At 36.7% G+C, this 22,230-nt stretch overlaps 1 protein-coding gene and 1 pseudogene across 1 annotated transcript in view; both read left to right on the top strand.

The window, feature by feature from the left end:
- Nucleotides 1–17,581, top strand: part of KCNMB4 (potassium calcium-activated channel subfamily M regulatory beta subunit 4) — a 52,255-nt gene extending 34,674 nt beyond the window's left edge. Inside the window, exon 3 of the mRNA XM_006923736.2 lies at nt 16,148–17,581. Within this exon, the coding sequence (XP_006923798.1) occupies nt 16,148–16,316 (169 nt within the window). The 3' untranslated portion in view covers nt 16,317–17,581. The remainder of the gene's footprint in view (nt 1–16,147) is intronic.
- On the top strand, nt 9,259–9,377 carry LOC112472563 (annotated as a pseudogene).
- Nucleotides 17,582–22,230: the final 4,649 nt, after the last annotated feature.

Raw genomic sequence — 22,230 nt, forward strand, 5'->3', positions numbered from 1 at the left:
GTAAAGAGCTCTCACCTCAGTTTCATCTTAGATAAAATGGGGCCAGGACTAGCTTCTAACACATTACAGGGGATTGTGGAGTTCCTAGACTCACACACTCAAATCTGGGAGACATCTCCCAGTTACTTACTCCAATCCAAAGTAAATCCCCTCTACAATGGAAAGTGTTTTTTTTTCCCATTCTCTATTTTAACAACTCTGGTTGCTGTGGACATCACCTCCTCCTGAAGAAGCCCATTCCATTTCCAAACATTTTTAGTTGTCGAATGTTTATCTTGGGAAATATCTAAAACAGGCACATTCATAGACACAGAAAGATTTAACAGGGACGGGGGGAAGAGGGGAATAAGAGTTACTGCTTCACCGTTACAAGGTCCTGTTTGGGGTAACAAAAAAGTTTTGAAAATAGATAATGGTGATAGTCGCACGACATCATGAATGTACAATGCCACTGAATTGGGCACTTAAAATGGCTAAAATGGCAACTTTTATATTATTTATATTTTACCACAATAAAAAAAAATTTCATCTTGGTTAGTCTCTGGTCTCAGTGTTATCCAAGTTCTAAAGAAGAGGAAACAGTCCTTAAGGTCACATGGCTAGGGAGGAGCAGATAAGGATCTGAACCTAAGCCCATGACCCTCCAAGCATAGGCATCCCCGAGTCCACACTGCTGTTACTGTGGAGAATAGGCTTCTCATTGCGATGCTTTTTTTTCTTGTGTCTTGAGCTGGCCTGCGCAAGGGAAGGCAAAACATATGAGCCACCATTGTTTAATCTAGAGACTAAAACTCAGTTAATGAAGCCTGACGTGACATTAACTTTTTGGCAGCCATAACACGCTGTTGATTCATACAGAACTTATAATTAATAAAGTTACTTCCCCTACATCTGTTTAATACATGCTATTTTTCAAGCAGTTTCCCCTCCATTCTTAAACTTGTGAGAATGGTGTTCTAGATTTAAATGCAAGTATTTATCATTTATCCCTATATGGCAAATGCACATTGTTGCTTTTTGACTGATTGTTCCATTCTCTTCTGATTATTTTCCATCTTGATTCTGGCATGTATCATCTTTGTTATTTCTTCCATCATAAAATGTTATTCTAACTGTAAATCAAAAGGACTTCAATCCTGTATATCCAAGTTACTGGTAAAAATGCTGAAAAGGATGGGTCATAGACAGAAATCTGACACCAGTGATTTTCCTCTGGCCTTACCCAGTAATGGCCAACACCTTCATATAGTGCTTATTCTTCTCCAGAAACTGTTTAAAGTCTTTATACATTGAATATATTGAATCTGCATAATACTCCTACAAGGCATTATTGTCATAATGTTCATTTTATACATGAGGGAACATAGCACAGAGCGGTTAAGCAACTTACCCAAATCACACAGCTAGAAAGTAGCAGAAACAGAATTCAAACCTATATACTCAGCCTCCATAGTTAATGCTCTTAAGCACTCTGCTGTGCTGCTGTTGACATTGGCCAGGATTCCAGCCCATACTAGGATAGGAGGGACTCTGTTATATCTGATCAGTGCGATTGCTACTGTAACATTCTTAAGTGTACCATTGGTGGCAAGATAATCTGAAATGCCAGAACAAAGCACTTGTGCCTTGGTATGTGCTACATTTTCTCCTAAGAAACTTGAATTCTAAACTCCCGTTCTTCTTTCATGTCTGCTTGAAAGATATTTCCTTTTAATTTCCCCAGGCATACTTAAGTACTCTTTCTCTTATTGCCTCTGTACTTTGTACAAATGTCCATTGCATTTTGAAATATATTTCAACAATAAACAATAACAAATATTTACCGAGCACCTAGAGCACGTGCCTGGCATTGAGCTGGGTAATGGGAATACAGACAGGACCAGACAGTGTTTTGTGACCCAGAGCTGACAACTGGCTAGTGAAAGCCAACACAACAGTATAGCTCTGGTGCCCACCTCATTGTAGGTGTTCCATAGATGTTGAATAGCTGAATGGAAGAGAATTGAGTATCAAGAAAGCTTTATAAAATGCTCAAATGTGTACCGTAAACTGTTTTTTTGCTTTAGATTAAGAGGACTCATTTCGACTATCATGGTTATTTACTTAGTGAAATTGTAGGATCCCCAGCTCTATATCTGTGCATTTTGGTGAGTTTAGGCTAAATTGTGCTGTGGTAATCTGAATATTTCAGTAGCTCATAACAATGAGAGTTTATTTTCTGGTTATAGTACATGTCTGTTTTGGGTCATCTGCAACTTTGCTCCATGCTTTTGTCACTACAGAACCCTGGCCAAGAGTGGCCCCTATTTGGGACATTAATACTAGTCTCATGACAGAGGAAAATAAAACGAATTTCCCTTGGAATGCACATGCCTACAATTTTTAGTGATTTTCAAACTTTTTATCATGTTCAGTCCAACAATGTGATGACTATTTACATGTGTTTTCTTGAATTTTGAATATCACTTGCTACCAGGGTAAAGTTAAGTTACTGGCACATCCAAGAGAAACTTTAAGATTGACTGATAGGGTCTTTCTAATTACTTGTTTTTAAAATTCTATTATTGTATCGTAAGTCATCACTTTAATTGTTACATGTATTTCTCTGTAAAACTTCTGTTCTCCAAACATACGTTTATAAGCAATTTAGTATTTCAATATCTGTTCAATGCACTTTTACCAAGAAAGAGAAATAATTGCTTAACAGACTACAAGAAAACTGAATGTAAAGCTATTATTCATGTAGTCTTTACAATATAATTTAGGGATTAGGATGAATGATTCATTGCTAGCCTGTATAGAAATGCTAACCTATTTCTAACTTCCAACACGCAGCAGCAAAGTATATGTACTCTGCTAATTATTTAATTTAAAAAATACTGTTTAGCGCATAAAACATTTTAATGGGATTTTAACAGTTGAGAAGCTTCTAAAATGACAATATAATAGGAGGTAGCCCTGTTTCCTTCAAGTTTTCATAATAATCAGGAAGATATGTGATTTACTTTCTCCCCTACCCAGTATACATTTTTCAGATCCTTTCTTCAGTGTTTCCAAAAATAATGGAGCCATAGTGACGTGAGAGGTATAGAAAATACTAAATTGTGTCGACTGGCTGATTTTTCTTCCTTGAGGATCTAATTATAGGGAATTGGACATAACCTAATCAGACATTAATAGTGATTTCCTTAGAGTAAGTTGTGGAATGAATTATTGTAGAATGAGTTGCAGCAGTGATCCCCAAAATTTTTTGGCCCTAGGGACCGGTGCTCCTATGAGAACCTAATGCCTGATGATCTGAGGTGAGCTGAGGCGGTGATGCTAGTGCTGGGGAGTGGATGCAAATACAGATGAAGCTTTGGTCATTGGCCCACTGCTCACTTCCTTCTGTGTGGCCTGGATCCTAACAGGCCACGGACTGGTACTGGTCCATGGCCTGGGGGTTGGGGACCCCTGAGTTACAAGATCTTTTTCAGAGGTTTTGAAAAAACAAACCTATTCACCTGTTTGGGCTCATTTAGTTTTAGTTAAACTGGGTTCTGGCAGCATTTCCTAGCATGATAGGTCTGAAACAGTGACATGTATAGGAGTAGTAGTGTTGAAAGGCATCTCACGGAAGGGAAAGCACCTAAGCAGGTATGGGACAGGTGAGTTGAAGGAAGAGGAAGCACGAGAGACGGTAGTTAGTTACATGCATATGGCTTGATTGGGCCGGATAGATAGGTTTTAAAATAACTAAGCAGGAAGAAAAGAAATTTTGTAATGACAAAAGAATAGTAAACACAATCACTTTCTCTCGGAAATTATCTGAAAATATTTGGCACGATCTGTAAAAACAAATACATATGACTATTTATGCAACTACATCTATAATAGTTACAATTTCAAACAAATATATGTAGACTTTGAAAGAATTCCCTTGAAGTCTAAGATCCTACTCCCTCCAACCCCCGCCACCCTTCAACATTTGCTTAGCAGAAAATCTGTGGCACTGGATTTTTATTCCCTTCTTATTCCACTAACATTTACTGAGCTCTTACTTCAAGCTTTGCACACTGTGATGCTCTTTTAGGTGTGGGAATCACTGGAGAAAATGCAAGCTTTGCAGAGTTGGGCAGACCCTCTGAGACTGTTGTTTTTAGTAGGGGCATTTGTGTTGGAGCCATGGTGGGTGAGTGAGACCTCGTTGCTCTGCCCCCGCTTCTATTTTGCTAGTTAAGGAGTCTATGCCATCTTGATTTTATATCAAAAATCATGGGGAAAATGTTTTTCGACCTCTTTTTAAATGCTACTTTTCCTCTGCATACAACATGCCCAGTATTGTTCAGATGGTAAGTTACATTGACATTTGGGGGGATTCCTTACCCACCTCATTTCCTTGAAAACCAAATTCTGAAGCTCTTGCCAATCTTATCAACACCCAATGGAATCCCTGCTTACATGCATATTTTGGGTGCATCAATATGTTTGTCATTTTCTCCCTGGAAACGGTTTCTCACACCCACGTTGCAAGTGTGTGATCTGTGATGTATCTCCTGCTAGTTTCTATATCCCTTTGCCTGGAGCGAGGGCTGAGAATATGATTCAGCAATGTGTGATCTTTCAAAAGAGTCTTTTTCTCTGTGTGTAGTTACTATGCTGGGTGCAACCTGTGACTTGCTTCACCTGAAGCACTGGAGCAGGTTCGAACACTAGGATCTCAGAATCATGAGCCTAGAAAACACTGGCTCAATTTTAAGCCTTTGGATGTCATCTTACTTAATTTCAAAGGGGAACCTCTACTCTGTTTTTGAAGATACTGAGAAAATGGCACATGACTCTGCTCAGTGATTATCCTTTCGGTGTTGCAGCCTTTTCTGTAAGGAGAACTCTTCCTCTTTGTTGTTTTGCTTCACAATGTAAACAAGGGACTCTGTTGTTTTGTCTTAATCAGTGAGGGGAATACGGGGGTGTCCTGGTTTAATTAGTGCTGTTGTTTTTAGTCCCTTCCAGCCCCCAGCTTGTTTTGAGAGTCCCTTTTGTATCACTGTTTCTCAGACATGCTAGGCCACAACGAGCACCTTTTGTTGTTTAAGCATTAATTTCTCTAAATGGGGAATTGAAAACGGAAAGATATTTTAAGCATTACCATCATAAGTCAACATTTCCATTTTCTGAGGATGTTTCTCCAGGAATAGGCATTACTCTATTGAAGGGAAATGGGTTCTGCGCGACTTCCTTTGGGAACATAATGATCAGACCCTTTAACGTCTCTATTTCTGACTAAAATCTGATTTAATAATACAGTATTGATCTTTATGAGAAAAATAATTGTGTGGAAGAATTCAGGTTGTTAAATAGTAGAATGGGTTGGATAGAAATTGTAAAACATTTTTTAAAAAATAAAATAGAAGTAAAAAGATCAGAAATCAATAGTATTAAAACTACACAAAGATCGGATCAAACTGTACACTTACTACCTCTGAATTTCCCTGTGTGGATGTTCTATCTTAATTTTTAAATTTAAAATTTAAAAAGATTCGAAGGATAGATAATGAAAAAAAAAAGTTCATGATGTGGTATAGGATTGTGGTTAAAATTAATATGGAGAATTACTAGGACATATTGCATTATGAAAGATCTGAGTAAAGAATTAAGAATCTTTGTACACACTTGAAGAATAAAGTCAAGAAGGAAGTAGCAAAGATGTATTGCTAAGACAGAAAGGAAAGCCTATAGAAAGTAAGGAGGCAGTTCCTTAAGGAGGATTAGAATAGGGGATTGTATTAAAATTTGTGAAGTTCCATTAATAAAGTGGTTAGGAACACAGGATAGTGAAGGGGTTCTGGAGCTCTAACTAGGCAAAGGCATAGTGTATGAAGATGGTGTAGATGAAGGAAAGAGAAGTCTTTCATAATCTCTTCAGGCAGATGTGTTTTGTATGTAAATACATTTGTAGTAAAAGGGCAAATGTGAAAAAAAGAATGCAAAAAATACTTTTTATAACTCAGGTTGATACGATAGAAAAGAAGTTTAAAATAAATAAATAAATAAATCTTTTGGTTAAAAAAAAGACTTTTCCCCCCTCATTTTAAAGTTATTTTAAAAATTCTGGTATCTTTCTAGAGCATTCATAGTTTATTTATTTATCTAATTGAAGAAATGATTTAAATATTTTTCCCCCATCTACCTCCCCGCTCCACCCAGCCCCTACCCTCTGGTAACCACTAGTCCATTGTCCATGTCCATGAGTCTCTCTGTGTTTGTCCTGTTCGTTTGTTGCTTTTAGGTTTATATCTCACATATAAATGATATCATGTGATTTTCAACCTTTTCTGTCTGGCTTATTTCGCTTAGTATGATTATTTCAAGGTCCATCCATGTCCATCTCTTCTTATATAATGCTGCTATGAATATTAATTTGCAAATATCTTTTTGGATATGAGTTTTCAAGTCTTTGGTGTAAATACTCAGTAGAGGATTGCTGGATCATATGGTAGATCAATTCTTAGTATTTTGAGGAACATCTATACTGTTTTCCATAGTGGCTGTACCAATTTGCTATGAACATTGATGTGCAAATATCTTTTCAGATATGGGTTTTCAAGCCTTTGGGGTAAATACCCCAAAGGGATTTCTGGATCATATGGTAGATCAATTCTTAGTTGTTTGAGGAAACTCCATACTATTTTCCATAGTGGCTGTACCAGTTTTCAATAGTTTGTTTTTTACAATTAAGTTTTTGATCCATCTGGATTTTCTTTTCTTTTCTTTTCTTTTTTTGGTGGGAAGAATATAATGGGAACCAATGCTTTTTCTCCAAATGACCAGTATCGTCCCAACACAATTTATTGAATAATCCATCTTTCCCACACTGATTTAAAGTGGTATTGGATTTTTACTTTAAAAGTGGAATTAGACAAATAGGTACACAAGGTGAGAACTAATATGACGATAATCTGTGTCTCAAATAGAAGAATGCAAATGTCTTCTTTTCTCCAGTTTTGGCCAGAAAATACTTACAGCCCTACGTGAAATAAATGGCTTACCTGGTAACTCAGAAACATCATAGACCAAACTACCCTGAAGAACAGTAATACCTTTCTTAAGGAAAGCTCATAGGAATTGCTGGACCAAAACTGTCATCTAGTTTACAAAATTCTTCATTTCTTTGATGAACTCAGTGAACTGAAAGTCATGCTCTCTAGCATTTAGTCCCCGACATAGATGACTCTTCCTGAGTAGTTTGCAGAGGTGGGTGGAAGAAGAAAGAAATTTAATATAAATTTAATGCAGTTTCTTAGGTATGATCTTAGAGAATATCTAAGTTCTCTTTAAAAGTTCTCTTCCCATTTTTTTTCCCCCAATGGAATAAAATCAAAGGATTTATAATAATAAAAAAATCTTTTTATGCCAAGCTGACTCTAGGATAAAATGGATTCATTGATTTGCTTTTTTTTTTTTTTTACAGATAAAAAGTCATAAGCATCCTCCTGGTTTGCAGATCTTGACAATAAATGCCATACCCTCCCCTTTTTACTGAGAACTCAGACAGGAATTATCCCTAATAGGCCCGACTTAGAATCAGAAAACAGACAGATGTATAAAAAATAATTACCTCACAGTGTGAACACAATCTCAAAAGAAGTTTGTAGCTCTGGGACACAAAGCTTCAATGGTTTCTCTAGGCCTCTGCTTTAGAAGATCTGGGTTGAGACAATTACTTGTCTGGGCTGCAACTGTAAGGACAATTATCTTAATCAGGAGGAAAACATTGCTAAGCCCAAACACCATAATAATTTAATGTTGTTAAATCATGGCTTTGGGGATAATATTAGTGAATAACTTCTATTTGTGTTCTTAAGGGAATAGTATGAGAGATTTTTTTTTTTATCTCTATCTGAGATGTGTATATTAAAATTGAAAGTAATCATTTATTTGTTAAATCTGTTTTGTTTCTTAACATCCCTGCCTTTAAGCCTCCCTGTATAGGACTGGAAAGCTGACTACGAGGGGCAAAGGAGGGCAAAAGGGAATGAAGACGTCTATACCAAAATTGTAATTTGCTTGAAGGAATTTCCTGTGACATTAGCCTGACAGCCTTAAATTGAAGAAGATATTTGGAAAATATATGTTATTGCCAACATTTAAAAATCATGAGTTATGAGCCCCAAGTTTATAATAATAATCATCATTTCCATCCCATATTGGATATTGAATACTCACTCACTATTAGGCAGCCATCTGCCTAAGCATCTGGCACACATCTCTTTTACTCCTCAGGACAGCCCTGTAAGGTAGTTATTATTATCCCCATTCTACATAATCCCCATTCTACAGATGAAAAGTTAAGATTCAGAGATTAAATAGTTTTCTTAATGTCATGTAATTAGCAAGTCGTAAAGCCCATATTCAGACCCAGGTTAGTCTAACTCATGATCTGAAATACTGTCCTGCACATGCAAGGCTACTTAGGACTTTCCTTTAGGGTAAACTTAAAGTATAATCTTTCCTATTTATAATTAAGTCAACCCTTTATTGCTTCAAAATAAAATACTTGCCAGTTTGCTGCGTGTGCTGCCAAAGCTGAAGGCAAGTTTTTCTCCCCAGAAACTGTATGTTTGGGCCTCGATTTAATTTCTTCCATGAAGAATAGGCAAGCTTGAGGAAGAACTTTTTTACAATTAAACATTACTACTCTAAGTTCACCTAATTGGAGAAAATTGTTAAGAAAATGTAAGGATGTTTATAAAATTTATGGATCTATAATCAGCCTTCCATCCATAGATAGGAACCATCTGTAGAGCAAAGCCATGAATTTGATAAAATACCTCCTAAGCTTTTAGAAGTCCTTATCACAATATCATGGCTGAACTGGAGTGGGCAAAAATGGGCTCATGATAGAGCAAACCACCAAAAAAAAAAAAATACTGCAAAGGGTCTCTGTTCTTCTGGTCCTTATATTTCTACTGTAATTTATAACAGAACTTGATACAGCTTCTAGATTATCTGCTTAAGTGCCTTCCTGTGGTCACATAGGAAGACGAACACACTTTTTTCTTGTCCAGGCTAATTGTTTCAAACAGCAACTAACTACATTGGCTAATTACTATCAATAAGATAACTCAATTATGTCAAAACTAAATTCAATGTTATTATAAGCCAATCTTCGACATCTTTTGGTAGAAAAAAATCTTTCGAAATCTTTTAAAAATCATTAGTCAATAGATCCAGTCAAATGTTTTCCTGAGGTGCATTTTAATTAAATTTTCTTCTAGAGTCTATGGCCATGCTACCCTGAACAAGCCCGATCCCGTCTGATCTCGGAAGCTAAGCAGGGTTGGGCCTGGTTAGTACTTAAATGGGAGACCACTTAGGAAGACTAGGTGCTGTGGGAGTAAAAAATAAAAAAATAAGGCTTGTAAACTGACAAGGTTCTTGCAATCTGTGAGGTCAACTAAGGGTTGCCTCACCTAAAAAAAAATTTTTTTTAATTATAAATAAATAAATAAAAATTAAAAAAAAAATTCTTCTCGAAAGCCCATAGCATGGAGTCTCGCTAAAAATCAAAGCCTTTAATAATATCCACATCAAAATTTTCTGGATTAGATATCAATAATGAGCAATTCCTGCCTGAAAATCTTCTATGACACAGTCAGTCGCCTCTCACCTGTGGCATTTCAATTGAATATTTGTTTATACATCTGTGACTTTTATAGAAAACTTTCAAAGGCTGTCTGAAATTCAGCTCCAAGTAGACAGAGTTATCCAGGAATGAATACATGTCAGGGTTCTTTGGTTTTCATTATAAAATATCATTTTGTCACTTCCATGTCAAGAATTAACCTGACAGAAGACTCTCTTTTCAACCAGTAACATAGAATGTTCCTCAGTGATTTTGGTCTCGAACAGTTTGCTCTTCAATCGTTGTCAGAAACCATTCTTTGATATTTAAAAAGCTTTAAATCAGTTATTCCCAGATGTGAGTAATTGTTAGCATCACCTGGAAAGCTGTTTAAAACTTCAGTCTGATTCGGGAGATCTGAGACCTTGGAATTAACGTTAAAAAACTCAAATGATTTCACTAGCCGGGTTTGTAAAACTGCCATGAAGGGCCTTTTAAATGTGTTATGCAGCTTGCTTTATGTAAAAATACACACAATTTAATTTATTGAGTTAGCTGTAGCAAAAAAAAAAATGTGTTCTGCTGAATTGACATCTTCTTTTTTTATAAAATGGCAGCTGTATAACACATCTCTGTTCTTTTCTTCCTCGGGTGCTGGGCCTTCAGAGGTAAGTTGCACTTGTTCTTAAGGCAGGAGCTTTTCTTAGCCTGGGGTTTCTATTTTTTTCCCATCCTAATTAAATTGCACTTACTCCTTTATTGTCAGTTTAAAGATTTTATTTTACTTAAGTCTTTTGTTTTTATTGTTATCTACTCCAGGTTCTTTTTAAAAGTAGGTCATGTTATAAATAATAAAGATTTAGAGTAGGAATAGATAGCACCTATTCAAAAGATTTGGAGGAGGAAATCATTACATTTTTATGTCATTTGGCTATGCTACTATACCAAAAGCCTGGCATATTGGACTGACATTTTGCCTGCAGAATTTTTTTTATGATTGTGATAATGACGAAGCATTTGTAGACTTTAAAATAATATTTCATCAAAATACATAAGGGCAAATTCCTGTAAAGATATAGTGTATTATTCTCATAGAAATACATAAGGGCAAATTCCTGTAAAGAGATAGTGTATTATTCTCGTAGAAATACATAAGGGCAAATTCCTGTAAAGATATAGTGTAGTATTCTCATAGAAATACAACTAAAAAAGTTTTCAAGGTTTATTGTATGCCTGATGTGTAAATATAGATAATTGGTATATACACCTATTCTAAGAAAGGTTTAATGAGTGCCCTAAAGCTTGACAGAATTTAGCAAGACAAAATAAATCGGAAACATGTGAAGAAAATGAGACAAAGCATGAGGGGTCTCGTTGGCACAAAAAAACATATAGTTTTGCTAGAAATGGGCCAAAATTTTAACTTAGCAGCCTACATAAAAGGGAAAATTCTCTGCTCAGATAAGTGAGAAGTATTTGTGATAATAAATCTAGAAAGATTTTATTTCCTGTAGGATCTCATGAGAAAGTACTTTGAAGTAGATCATCTTGTCTCTTGAGGTATAGATAGTTACCATCATGCGATACTACGAAATTATAATAATAGATCATCTTGTCTCTTGAGGTATAGTTACCATCATGCGATACTACGAAATTATAATGCAGTTCAGATTTTTACATGAACTGGTTAAGTGTAAAATATTTTTCAGACCATTAAAAAAAAGGTCACCTTTCTCTCCATTAGCCAATAGAATAAGCATCGTGGGATAGAAGAAATCTAATTTGATGAGACAAAGGGAATATATTTTCTAATAATTTTTTTCTTATTAACTTTATTGAGGTAACATTGGTTAATAATATTGTATAAATTTCAGGTGTACAACATTATAATTCAATATCTATATAATACAATATTACATGCTCACCACCCAAAGTCTAGTTTCCTTCTATTACCATATATTTGTTCTCCTTTATCCAATTCACCCTTCCCCCATCTCTTCCCCTTTCATAACCACCATTCTGTTATCTGCAAGTTTTATTTTTTATATTTAGGATAACATACATGAAATCTCTGTGTCTTTATTTGGTTTAACTAGATCTGCTGCCAGCATATGGGATGCCTTTTTGCCAAATAGAACAAAAGGCTCCCACTGGCAAATTCTAGCATCAGGGTCTGGATTTCCTACTCCCTACCCTTACCCCCATGACCCTCAGCCCGCTCTCCTGTCTCATCTCAGGGAACGCTTATGCAGTGCACATTCTGCACAAAAGCTTGTGGAGGCCATGAAAATGATCTGGACATAAGAAGGAATTAGGCAATTTCAGAAATAGCCAGTTAAATAGCTTCATGTTTCACATGAATTTTTTTAAACTATTAGAACTTTACACAGTGCTTCTTAAACTTTACCATGTATTAAAATCACCCAGGAGCGTCTCGAAAATAGAGATGTCTGGACCTCACAACCTCATATTCTGATATAGATAACCAAGGGTTGAAACCCAGGAAGCTGCATTTCAACAAACACCAGAAGTGATGTGAATTTGAGACAAGCTAGCTGAGGGGTAGATAGTACAGGTTTAATAATCATACAGATATGGTTATTCATTATTTGTGTCATTATTTGAAGGATGTGTAATCTTGGGCAAACTAATCTTTCTTTGCCTTAGTTTCCTTGGTTGTAAAATGAAAAAAATTCTTTCAGCACAGTCTCATTTTAAGGATCAGGTGAGATTAAATGACCTACCATAGCACCTGGAGGGTAGTAAATGCTGTTATTATCACAATGTTCTTTCAAAGCTTGACTCAGGGTAGGACCAACCCTTAGGAAAATATTTCTAAGGGTACCCACAGCTCTTTTGTTTATGATATTTGTAACCGCCCCCACACCAGGAGTAAAAAGTGTTTTCCATTAGTGTTTCTACATACCCCAAAAGAGAGCCCTTGCTTACTTTTTTGAAGTCCTTGGATACAGAGTAATCATCTTTGTTTTGCTTATTGCTTATGTCCTCATCACTATCCTGATGTTACTACATCATATTCAGATCTCATCAGGCCATTAATCCAGTTTGCCAAATGCTAAAAAGAGTGATTTTTTTTTTTAAAGTTCCTCTTCAGTCCCACCATCATGGAATTTTGAAAAACTGAATTCTAAGCCAACACTCCTTCGCAAATAACTTTTGCTAACCCATCCGAAAGCTGCCTAATGAAATTGGAGGAAACTGAGGCAGGGGAGCGCCTTCAATTAAGGCACTAAAGGCCCAGTTTGAATTAGACATACTTTGATTCTGTGGAGAGGATCAATTTAGAGATAACCTCAATAAATCCTATAAGTGAATGATGAACTTAAGCATTATAGTGCAGAGAAATAAGTTTTTTTCTGCGGGGAGATAAAACTGTTCTCCCTGTACGCATCTGAGGTCCATTGGATGAAGCACGGTAAATTAGACCAACAAAGATATATTAACAAGAGAAAAACAGAGAAGTTTATTAACATGTGCATCATCCACACTGTGGCAGTACTCAGTGATGAGCAACTCAGAGAAATAGTTAGAACTTGGGCTTATACCATCTTTTTTTAAAAAGCAATAAATTTTAGAGACATGACAAGACAAAGGAAAGAGACTCTAAGTTTCTAGGACAGCATATTGTAGGAAAATAAATATATGGGGAACTAATGGAAGGTAAAAGCTAGTTAGTAAGGTTTGTTATATAGATTTCTCTGGTGCCACCTCTGGGCCGATAAGCATCTAGGGTTATCCCCAGTGATGAACTTCCTTTCTGGAAGAGAAAGGAGGGGAAACACCTTACAAATTTATGTGCTACTTTTAGGCAAATAGGGAAAGGGTGAAGAGCTTTTCTTTTATCTGTTTCTTTTCAATGCCTTCAGCTAAAAATAGTCCTTATGCCAAAGTTGCATGTTCTGCTACCCTTCATTCCCATTGAATGAAACTGGGGTATCTTAGAACTGTGTGAAATGGAAGCAGACATTAATTATTTTTAAAGAAATGGGAACATTTTTATATAATATTTTTACCTCAGAGAAGGCTTTTGAAGTGGTTGCAAATTCAACATAGTTAACTCAAGTGAAAGATGTTTTTGTCATTTGAAACATTAAAATAAAGTTCTGCCTCAAGGGCTCTTGATACAGGGTGGAATGCCAAGAAGCTTCTAAAAAAACCGAATATCTGGGTCCAGCATTTTTCAGTTATTTTCTCTCCTTCTCTCCTTTTACTCACATTCTTTTTTAGTAAATGGTCTTCAAATTGTGTTTCAGAAAAAAAGATGTAATGTTTCTAATCACCTTCATCTGTGGCTAATTTTCTAGCTCAGTTGTACAGTATTGTGGTAAAGGATTCAACATCAACAATAGTGACTAGAGGAAGAATAGAAAACATTATACTCACTGAAGCATTTCACTAGGAAATTAAGTGCAAAATCACATTACTTATGGAAATTACATAGTGTTAAAGATATAAAATAGTGTAAAATAGTGTTAAAAATATAAGTATGTTCCCCACTCACCTACCGCTGCCTTTTTTGTTGTTATTGTTGAACCATTTTAACCACTTATAAGAGTACAGTTCTGTGGTAGTGAGTATATTCACACTAAGCACTCTCATTCTTTTGACAAAGAGTCTAGTTTGTCTTTGTACCAGTAAATTCTGGAAAAGCAGAACAGTTCATGACAGAAGGAGAAGAGAGGTGAAGGGAAAGGAAGGTAAGAAGGAAAGTAGGTAGAAGTGAAGGTAGGAAGGAAGAGAGGGAAGAAGGTCATCCCGAAGCAGCTTTTACCTTCCCTTGCACATTGGGGTTGAGGTATCTGACAGCCGTGAGTTCTCGTAGCTGGGAAACAAATCGTGGCAGTGCTGGGGGTTGGGATTTCAAAGACTGTAAAATATGACTACAGCTCTATTATGTCCTGATTATTTTTGGACCTAGGCCTCTACTTTCTTACACTGTTTGCATGGATAACAAGGCTGCAGCAGTGACAGTTTCTCCTTCATCAGTAGCAAGCAGTTATTTAGCAACACCTGTGTGTAGAATAACAGGCAATGACAAAGTCAAGGTCCTTACAGGAAACAAGGATATGTATATTAATATATATCCCAGATTAATGATAGCACAATCTTGTTGCTATAGGAATTCAGGAAAAGGAATAACTTCTGGAAGCTGGAATGATTTTTGCTTGTTATAATGACTCTGCATTCACTTAGTACACATTTTTATTGAAATAACATGAAATAAAATATCAATAAAAATCACACTTTATGTGCAAAGTTTGAAATCGTGTTACACACAAAAAAGGGACAAGGATTGTGTACTTTCAAAGCCAATCTGCAACAACTTCTTGTTAATGCCTTGTGATGGCTGCATTATAGGTAGAAGAGCCGTATACTCAACATTCTTTGTCATTCTTCTGGGAATATAGGTCTCGAATCATGAGAGCTATGATTCGTGAGAGCTCCTCAGGAAGCATCTCTCTGTAAAATGCACTGCCCTGTCCTCTAAAGCTTCTGGTGTTCTTGAAGGCAATTGAACTAATTTTCTTTTCTGGAGGCAGCACTGCTGCTCTAGTATAACAGAACAAACCTTCCAGTGGATGAAATGGAAATATCTTGCAGAATGTAAACCTCTCATATGAAAGCTAGATTCCCAGGATCACTCTAATGGCCAAAGATGAGAGATCGTGGCTGTGGAACATAACTCATCTTCATTTCCTGTGAATAAGACTAGTGATGGAATTGAAAATAGAGCCCCTCATTGATAAGATGGAAATATATTGCTAAGACTTTGTAAAATTTATCAAGAAAATGGTTAGTGCTTTAAAGTGATGGCTAATCCCACCCAGAAGCATGGGAAAATGTATTAAATTCATCCATTTATCTGCCTGTTCATTAATAAAAACCTTCACGTAGTGAAGCTGAGTCCACCTGAAAGCTACACATAGGTTGTTCTATCTAAATTCAAACAGTGGCTTTAACTGACGTGTGTGTGTGTGTGTGTGTGTGTGTGTGTGTGTGTGATTAAGATCATTTGGGACTCACCTAAGTGCTGAGGTCTAGTTTGGGTTTGTTTGAGAATGCCACTTTAATCAGTAGACATTAAAGGGTGTGTGTGTGTGTGTGTGTGTGTGTGTGTGTGATTAAGATCATTTGGGACTCACCTAAGTGCTGAGGTCTAGTTTGGGTTTGTTTGAGAATGCCACTTTAATCAGTAGACATTAAAGGGTAAGTGAGAAAATGGAATATGTTAAGCAATTTAGAATAGAGGGAAACAATAGCATAAGAGGTTGCTACACTTTTGGCATTTTGCAACATGTAAATTACATTATAAATAATATGCAATTACTTGATCAAGACCTCAGAACTTTCAGTAATGGGTTCGAAGCACAAAGTACAGTATTTATAGTCAGAGTGAGGTCTTCACTTTTAATTATGCCCTTTGGTCCAGAAAGCAAGCTGGGCTCCAGGTTGTAAAGAGTTTTTGGTGCAATGCCAAGGCAGTTGACCCCTCTTTCCTTCCTATTTTCCACTATCTTGCAGACCAGATGATGTGCTTCTGCATCGCACGCATGATGAGATTGTCCTCCTGCATTGCTTTCTCTGGCCCGTGGTGACATTTGTGGTGGGCGTTCTAATTGTGGTCCTGACCATCTGTGCCAAGAGCCTGGCAGTCAAGGCAGAAGCCATGAAGAAGCGCAAGTTCTCTTAGAGGGGTGTAGGCTTGTGGAAAGCAAAGCACAGAAACTGCATCCATCGGCACACATCTCCCTGCAGAGCCTGTTTCCGACGCAGGGGATGGAAGAGGTCACAAGAGGTCTCTGAGAGGCCCCTCCCTCAGTGGCAGCAGCAACAGGCACAACCGGAAGACTTAGGACCTCATAGATTGTATTCTGTGTGTTGTAGCAATGGCTAAAGAGTCAAACTCTTGGCTCTGTGGAGTAATAGTTTCAGAAAATCTGATAAGATGTTAATTTTTTGGGAAAATAACAATGTATAATTGTACAGTGTAGTATATAAATCATTATGATTTATGGTATTTAAAAATATTAAAATAGAGTGGTCTGTGTTCTTTTCTATTTCCTTTTTTATGCTTAGAACACCAGAGTTCAAAAAAAAAAACAAGTCTTCTGGGTTTCATTTGATTCTGCTAGACTAAACTTTTACTTGGAGATGAAGATTCCTGCACAAATCTTGACCTCACTGTATAATCCCATTTCTATTAAAGAGTACTTTTTGACCCTTGCTTGAAAAAGGAATACTATGCTGTTAACTCAGTCTCCAGTCACTTCTGTGACTCTTAAACAAAGGATGTTCAAAGGTTGGGAAAACATATCCTCCAGCGCCTGCTTTTGCCTACTCATTATTTTCCACCAGATTATTTCTTAAGAGAGGGAGATGATTCTGAACAAGGCCTATTCTAGCTCTCAGAGCCTCGCACTCCTTTATTCATCTGTTCATGTTATTTTTGATGGATTTTATCCTTGTGCAATAGAATGTACATGATGTGAAAGATACCTTTCAGCTTAGTTAAATGCTGTTTTCAATTCTTTTTTCTTTTAGGTCAGAAAAAAAATTCAAAATCTGTTCCAGCATTTTGTTTTGATTTTCTCTGTCCTTGCCTTGATGTTACCAGTATTAAAACAAGAATATTGCTGCAGCTGTTCAGTTTGCTTAGACAAACCTGGAGATGCAAACCAGCTCACATCACTGCTGAGCTTTCTGTGCCTTTATCAAAAGTTCACTGAGGAGACCAGACTTCTTTGCATCTGTTCGTGAACTCAAATTCCAAATATGAATCACAGGTCTCAGTGACTATAAAACCTACCCTACTTATTTACCAGGTAGAATCAAACATTTGTTTAGATGAAATGTATATTTTTAGTGAAGGAACAACTGACGATATAATTTCATGTTGCTTTCTTCTAATATTCTTTCAACTTGTGTCTTGTAGAATAAAGGCAAATTAGAATTTAAGGACAAGCTCCCCTCAGTTATTTGCTTGAGGTTCTAAGAAAGATACATCTTAGTAGAATGAGGATTTCCTGACTTTTAGCCCACATACACTGTTTTATTAATTTTAGAATACAAGTAATTGAAAGAGCCATAGTTTTCTGTGAGAGGGTGCTGGATGAGTGTGATAATTTTTATCTGAATCACGTGCTACAGGTCACACTGTGGACAAGGCCCTGCACACACTATTTGTGACATCCTTTGCAGCAGCTGAAGTGCCTTGACTTCAAAGTTTTCTGTTGCAGAAAGACATCCTTGTGTCTTAGCAACACAATGAACTGTTCCGAAGCAGAGTCACACGAAGATGAGAATGAGAAAAACAACATCACCTTTGAATCACATCATGGGAAATGAAGTCTACTTTATCCATTTTATCTTAATCCAATAATCTATGATTAATTGATCACAGAGAGTAGATAAAAATAGGACATGGACATATGTGTTGGAAAAGGGGAACAATCTGAGTTTTCGTTTATTGATTTGGTTGGTATTCATACATCTATATTAACTAAATGCCTATACTGAGGCCCAAAAAGTATAAATGACTGTATTCTGTAGGTTGATTTTTGGAAAAGAAAAGCAGCACAGTGAATTCATGAGGTCACATGTAGTTTTAGGGTCTTACTTGCTTACAGCCAGTTAAATTTGAGACTTTTTAGTTATCCTTGTCATTAAAGATAAAATCTAAAGGAATAAGGAGAAGACATTTTTAGGATCATAAAAAGGAAAGAAGCTTAACTTCTTAATATTTTAATTATATTTTTTGTATAAGTGTTAGGCACCTCCAAAATATGATCACTCACGTAAGACAGAAGTTTGGTTCTTCCTTACATAGCTATCCAGAGGTAGTTAAGAAGTCTAGGACAGCGAGGGCAGCTCTGTTTCACAAGGTGATCAAGGGCCCCAGGATTCATCTACCTTGTTCTCTTGTTACCAAGGGTAGTGGTCAAAACTGGTTCAGAGAAGCACATCCACCGTGTGCTTATATAAGAAAAGGACATTGGAAGCAAGCTATTTCCTTTTAAGGAAGTTTCAAGTCATCACTTATGCTCATAGTCCATTCATAGCTATTTACTACATAGCTATACTCACCTTCAAGGAAGTCTGGGACATGTTATGTCCAGCTACATGAACATATGTTGTTCCATGTGTTCTACTAAGACTCCAGGGTAAGGGATCTGTTACAAAAAGGAAAAAGGGGAGAATGAATGCTATAGTGAAAGGAAAGAATGATGTATAGCCATCAATGGCCCATGCCATGATGAAAATCTGAGCAGGGCTGACAAAGATCCCTTGCCTTGGCAGGAAATAAGATCCTTGATTAAACCTTGAATCTGCTGTCGGGGAGAAACTCTTCTCCATTTTCTTCTGTGGTCCCTGGTTTGACTTCTAGGAAATTCTTGTTCATCAAGCTCAAAGCCACATCTACAACTTTTGGGAGGCATCACAGCTTTTGCAGACCTCTGCCTGTTGATGCAGATTCGTAGACTTAGATTTCCTTAGAGACTGAACAAACAGGCTTTTCTAGGCCAGGATTATAGTTTATCTGGCCGTGATAAAGAGGCTGACTCCATTTTTGATATTTGACTGCTGACAGCTTTCAAGCCTCTTCATTCCCCTTTCCCCCTAAGCTCCACATCTGGACAGGCAAGCTGATTAGAAAGCCTGGGTGCCTCCTTCTTTGGCCCATGTGGGAAGATCAAATCACACAACATCTGGCCCACACACAGGAACACTCACCCCAAACTCACACCCTAAGAACAATAAAAGCCAAGCCAGTCAAGTCTGGGGACTCGCCTTGCTGTTCCCAGAAAGTCTCATTATGTGAATAATAAACCTTTTCGTACCCTCTTGATGTGTGTGTGGTTATTAGTATCGACATCCAAATCAAATTTTGGGTTAGGTAGCACCTCTGAGTAAGGAGTGCTCACAACATTGGTGATAAAATTTCATCAAAAACACAATTGATTTCTGCTCTATTTGCTTTCAGTTAGTTCATATGAAAGTAACCACAGCCAAAAGACTATTCTTACAGTTCTTAAGCCAGCATCGTCTTGCTTATTTGTCTCTGTGCTTGGCCCATACCCCCATTCCTCAATGTAACAGCAGCCACTTTGAAGCCTTCTGGAACAATAAGTTTAAGTGGGAATGCAATATCTTTATTTGATCTTGTCTGGTCAGTGATACTTAATGGAGACTCTTTATTTAAAAAGTTACTTTTCAGATGGACCTCGAGATAATCATGCTAAGCAAAATAAGCCAGACAGAAAAAGTTGAAAATGACATGATGTCACTTATATGTGAGATATAAACCTAAAAGCAACAAACAAACTGGACAAACAAATAGAGACTCATGGACATGGACTATAAATTAGTGGTTACCAGAGGTTAGGGAGGAGGGGGGATGAGGGAGGTAGATGGGATAAAAGGGGTCAAATATGTGGCGACATTAAAGTATTAAAAATAAATAAGTTAAAAATAAAATAATAAAATTACTTTTCAATAACAGTTGACATACAATATTATATTAGTTTCAGGTGTGTAACATAGTGATTAGACATTGGTATAGTTTATGAAGTGATCACCCTGATAAATTCTAGTACCCATCTGCCATCATACTTAGTTATCACAAGGTTAATAACTATATTCCCCACACTGTACTTCACATCCCCATGACTATTTTAATAACTGCCAATTTTTACCTCTTAATTCCCTCACTCTTTTGACCCATCTCCCCAACTCCCCTCCAATCTGGCGACCACCAATTTGTTCTCTGTTATGTATGAGTCTGTTTCTGTTTTGCTTGTTTTTTGGATTCCACATATAAATGAAATCATGTGGTGTTTGTTTTTCTGTTTGACTTAATTCACTTAGCATAATACCCTCTAGGTCTATCCATGTTGTCATAAATGGTAAGATTTTATTTTTTTTTATAGCTGAGTAATTTGAGAAAGACTCTGCGTAATAATCTCCTGCTGTTTGGAGTACAGAAGCAGTTGAGCTACAAGACACAGGTAAAGATCTTATACCAAAGTTATATTATCTACTTGTAAACTAGTTCTTCTTATCTCACTTCAACTATTTTTCATAGTACCTGACCAAAAATCAACAAAAGGCAGTCAATGCACATCATCGCTCTGGTTTCTTCTACCCACTTTCCCTGTTGCTACAGGCCTGCCTTCCAAGTTGCTGCTAGTGACAGTTTTACCTAAAAGTAAGTCAAAGCATAACAAAGTTCTCCAGCTTTCCAGCCTGCAACATCTGTTTCTTCACTGCTGGCTGCCTGGCTACAATGCCACATATATTAGATCTGTGTTATGACAGGGATATCGGCTGCCTGGCTACAATGCTAAAGCCACATATATTAGATCTGTGTTATGACAGGGATATAATTTACATTGACTATCTCTAAATGATCTCATTCGGTGATCTCAGATGGTGATTCCCAGATCTGTGATCTCCCGTCCTTATCTGTTCCATGTTCTGGATGTATATTGCAATAGCTCTGATGCATCCTTAGGCCTCCGACTCAACCTTAGTGATGGGCAGAAAATGCAGTGACAGAATAAGTAATGGGACAAAATATTATCAGACAACATAGACGGGGAACCATTTACCTGGCTCAGATAGTTTGTCTTGAAAAATGATGAACGATATCAAAGAATTTGACAGCCTTTTCCAATAGCTCAACATTCCTGTCACATGCCCTGCAGTCTGGATGGACTGTGCTCATCTCAGAGCCTGTGCATATGTGGTCCTGTCCTACAGCTTGGCCTCTCTTCTCACCATATGTGTATATCTGTTTTTTCTTATCCATTAGGTCTGAACTTAAATATTGACTCTCTCTAGAGGCCTTCCTAACCCATCCTGTATAAATAGCTTTCTCCTGTCACCCTCTTCTACTTTATCCTGCTTTTTCTCTTTGTGCTACCTATTGCTGCTTATATTTATATATTTGTTTGTTTCCTTGTCCATAAACATATCTATTTATCTCTCCTATTAGATGATAATATCCTTGAAGGTAGAACAATGTTGGTGAAACTATTTTTCACGACTAGCACAGTGCTCGACTCATTAAAATGCTAAATAAATATTTATTGGATGGATAAATGAATGAATGTTCCCCAGATCCTCTGTATGCATTGTTTCCCATACCCTTTCCTGTCTTGGGAAATTCTACTTTACCTTTAAGGCCTGACCTCCTGCCTTCATTCTACCTGCAAAATTAATCACTTCCTCCTCTGTTATTCCATAGCAATTTATCCATACCTCTATTATTTTAAGAATTTAGCATGCATTATAAAATTTTATCATGTGTTGTATGGTTGTTAATCCACTTATTCTTCCTTATCTCCTCACCTTATGAGACAAGAAACATCTTTTTACACATAATGACAAAAAACATATAATAATAACCCTCCACTCTTATTCAGTGCTTTCTGTATGCATTAAAACTCTTTATTGTATATCCAGGACATAGTTAACCTTGGAAAAAGTATAAAATTAATGAATAAACAAATACATATTGTAATTTTGGCCTTAAAATGAAAATTTATAATAAAGATAGGCTAATGTTTTTGTATTTAAATATCCTATGCTACCCTTTAAATAAG

Source organism: Pteropus alecto, unplaced genomic scaffold, assembly GCF_000325575.1.
Source record: "Pteropus alecto unplaced genomic scaffold, ASM32557v1 scaffold76, whole genome shotgun sequence".
Lineage (NCBI taxonomy): Eukaryota > Metazoa > Chordata > Mammalia > Chiroptera > Pteropodidae > Pteropus > Pteropus alecto.